Below are 3,335 nucleotides of genomic sequence, written 5' to 3'. Positions count from 1 at the left end.
GCGCTGATGGCTTTGAAATTTTTCATGAAGTTCTAGTTATGGTCAAGAACAACGCCTACAATTTTCGGTGATGATCAGATTAAAATTTTGGGATGAAATGGACCGAAAACATAATTTTTTGTGTGTTTTCGAGTAGAGTATAATCCGAAAATCACAACACAACCCACCGTGAAGGTAATCTGGACAAGTAATTAGAAGGACTGTACTGAATATTCGAAAAAAGTAAGGAAGAGGTGTTGTTGACCTCTAATCGGACAAGAGGGGGCCAATATCACGAAATATTACTCAAACTCGGAATAAACATCCTCAGAAAGTTAGAGTTCGTGGTAGTTGTGTAGGGTATCGTGTGGTCGGCCCCGTCCGACTATACTGCTCCGCTCACTGGTTTTATTTTAATTTTAATACTTTATTTTTGGTATATTTGAGATTTAATTTTTTTTTATTATTTTAGGACTCTACGATATTTTTATATGGTCAGTGCCATTGGCAGTCTATTTTCGATTGAATGTGTGCAGGAATGACTGGATTTTCTACTGGGAAAATTACGTGTAGCTGAATATCCACAAGAACGTCCTCTGGAGTGGTCTCTAGAATGGCCACGTGATCGTCCCCTAGAATGTCCTCTAGAGTGACCACGTGATCGTCCCCGGGAACGACTGCGATCACGTTTACGATCATGGCCACGAGAATGAGAACGATTTCGCCGTCCATGATGACCACTGTGATGTTGTTGTCGTTTATGTTCATCTAGAGCTGTCCTGTGACAGGATATAATTTCAATTTCACTATCACAATAACTTGAACTAGTTGCACTACTATCACTTTCATTTATTTTGTATTTGTGCTTAATCTTCTTATTGTTATATTGACCAATATTATGCTTCTTATTATCGTTTCTACATTGGCATTCCGTGCTTAGAAGACCACTCATTTCTGACATAACTTCCTGCAGCAGAATTTGAGCTTCAGTTGCCGTTTTCATTGCCTTGTGCCATTTTACTAGCAACTTTTGACTATTGTCGGCTTCACCCTCCATGGAAATTGGATTTTCGATAGAACACATTTTCACTTGATTTTCTTATCTCTTAGATTCTCACACACCCACCGTTTACAAAGAACTGATGATGTTTCATTTCCATTTGTTGCTTTTATACTGAATTACGATTCGATTTGTTTGATGTATCTCTTTCGCTCACTTTTTGCGTTACAACAACGTAGCCAGATTCCAAAACACTGTGTACGTTTATAAACTTTTACAGTAGTTAAACGTTTATTTGAGTCATCATTTTATCTGACACGTGAGTAAACGTTTATAAACGTTTGACAAATATTAGATAATATTTGATATGTAAAGACCCCCATGGATCAAGGCACTGGAAAGGGGAACAACAACTTCTTGTACCGTTTGATATAATTATGCTATACAATAAAGATATAATGAGTCAATATTTTTATGTAGAAAAAATATATATCTATATGTTAAATATAAAATTGTCGTACGGAACGAATCAGAGGATTACAAAAAATACATTTTTTAAAGAATCGTGTTTTCTTCGAGTAGCTATCAAGGCTTGGATTTTTCAAAGAATATTTTTTATGGATACTATAGGCGTGGATTTTTCAAGAATATTTTTTTGGATACTATAGGCGTGAATTTTTCAAAGAATATTTTTTTGGAGACTATAGGCGTGGATTTTTCAATGAATATTTTTTGGAGACTATAGGCGTGGATTTTTCAAAGAATATTTTTTTTTTTTGAGACTATAGGCGTGGATTATTCAAAAAAAAATTTTTTTGGAGACTATAGGTGTGGATTTTTCAAAGAAAATTTTTTTAGAGACTATAGGCGTGGATTTTTCAAAGAATATTTTTTTGGAGAGTACAGGCATGGATTCTTCAAAGAATATTTTTTTGGAGACTATAGGCGTGGATTTTTCAAAGAATATTTTTTTGGAGACTATAGGCGTGGATTTTTCAAAGAATATTTATTGGAGACTATAGGCGTGGATTTTTCAAAGAATATTTTTTTGGAGAGTACAGGCATGGATTTTTCAAAGAATATTTTTTTGGAGACTATAGGCGTGGATTTTTCAAAGAATATTTTTTTGGAGACTATAGGCGTGGATTTTTCAAAGAATATTTTTTTGGAGACTATAGGCGTGGATTTTTTAAAGAATATTTTTTGGAGACTATAGGCGTGGATTTTTCAAAGAATATTTTTTTTTGGAGACTATAGGCCTGGATTTTTTAAAGAATAATTTTTTGGAGACTATAGGCGTGGATTTTCAAAGAATATTTTCTCGGCGACTATAGGCGTGGATTTTTCAAAGAATATTTTTTTGGAGACCATAGGCGTGGATTTTTTAAAAAAATATTTTTTGGAGACTGTAGGCGTGGATTTTTCAAGGAATTTTTTTTATTGGAGACTATAGGCGTAGATTTTTCAAAGAATTTTTATACCCTTCACCACACTGTGGTGCAGGGTATTATGTCTTTGTGCATATGTTTGTAACAGGCAAAAATAATCGAGATAGACCCATGGTTCCTTTTGAGAATATGCATAGAATCACTTTCTGAGTCGATTTACGCATATCCGTCTGTCCGTCCGTCTGTCCGTCCGTCTGTCCATGTTAAATTGTAAACAAAGTACAGGTCGCATTTATGATCCGAATTGGATGAAATTTGGCATAGGTCACTTATTTGGCCCAAGGGCGAACCCTATTGAAATTGGGAAAAATCGGTTCAGATTTAGATATAGCTCCCATATATATATTTATCCGATTTAATGTAAACAGTCCCTATATAACTTTCGATTTGCACGAAATTTAGTACAGCCTAATCATTTAGGTCTAGAATGATGTCTGCCAAGTTTCGTGAAAATCGGTCCAGATTTAGATATAGCTCCCATATATAGTTTCGTCCGATTTCATGTAAATGGTGCCCCAAAGTCCCTATATATCTTTTGATTTGCACGAAATTTGGCATACCGTACTGAATTAAGCCTAGAGTGATGTCTGCCAAGTTTCGTGAAAATCGGTCCAGATTTAGATATAGCTCCCATATATAGTTTCGTCCGATTTCATGTAAATGGTGCCCCAAAGTCTCTATATATCTTTCGATTTGCACGAAATTTGGCATAACGTACTGAATTGAGTCTAGAATGGTGTCTGCCCAGTTTCAAGAAAATCGGTCCAGATTTAGATATAGCTCCCATATATAGTTTCGTCCGATTTCATGTAAATGGTGCCCCAAAGTCCCTATATATCCTTCGATTTGCACGAAATTTGGCATGACGTACTTAATTGGGCCTAGAATGATGTCTGCCAAGTTTCATG

The 3,335-nt window shown here is 35.3% G+C and overlaps 1 protein-coding gene across 1 annotated transcript; it reads right to left on the bottom strand.

The window, feature by feature from the left end:
* Positions 1–466: 466 nt before the first annotated feature.
* On the bottom strand, positions 467–1,063 carry LOC133331594 (serine/threonine-protein kinase fray2-like). The gene has a single exon (XM_061539978.1). The coding sequence runs from the start codon at positions 1,061–1,063 to the stop codon at positions 467–469; it is 597 nt and encodes a 198-aa protein (XP_061395962.1).
* Between the last annotated feature and the right edge of the window lie 2,272 nt (positions 1,064–3,335).

The sequence above is a fragment of the Musca vetustissima genome, unplaced genomic scaffold (genome assembly GCF_032173495.1).
Source record: "Musca vetustissima isolate MV318-11 ecotype Yass unplaced genomic scaffold, APGP_CSIRO_Mvet_v1 utg82745, whole genome shotgun sequence".
Lineage (NCBI taxonomy): Eukaryota > Metazoa > Arthropoda > Insecta > Diptera > Muscidae > Musca > Musca vetustissima.
The sequence above is the reverse complement of the archived record's forward strand: the minus strand, read 5'-3'. Positions and strand labels throughout refer to the sequence as shown.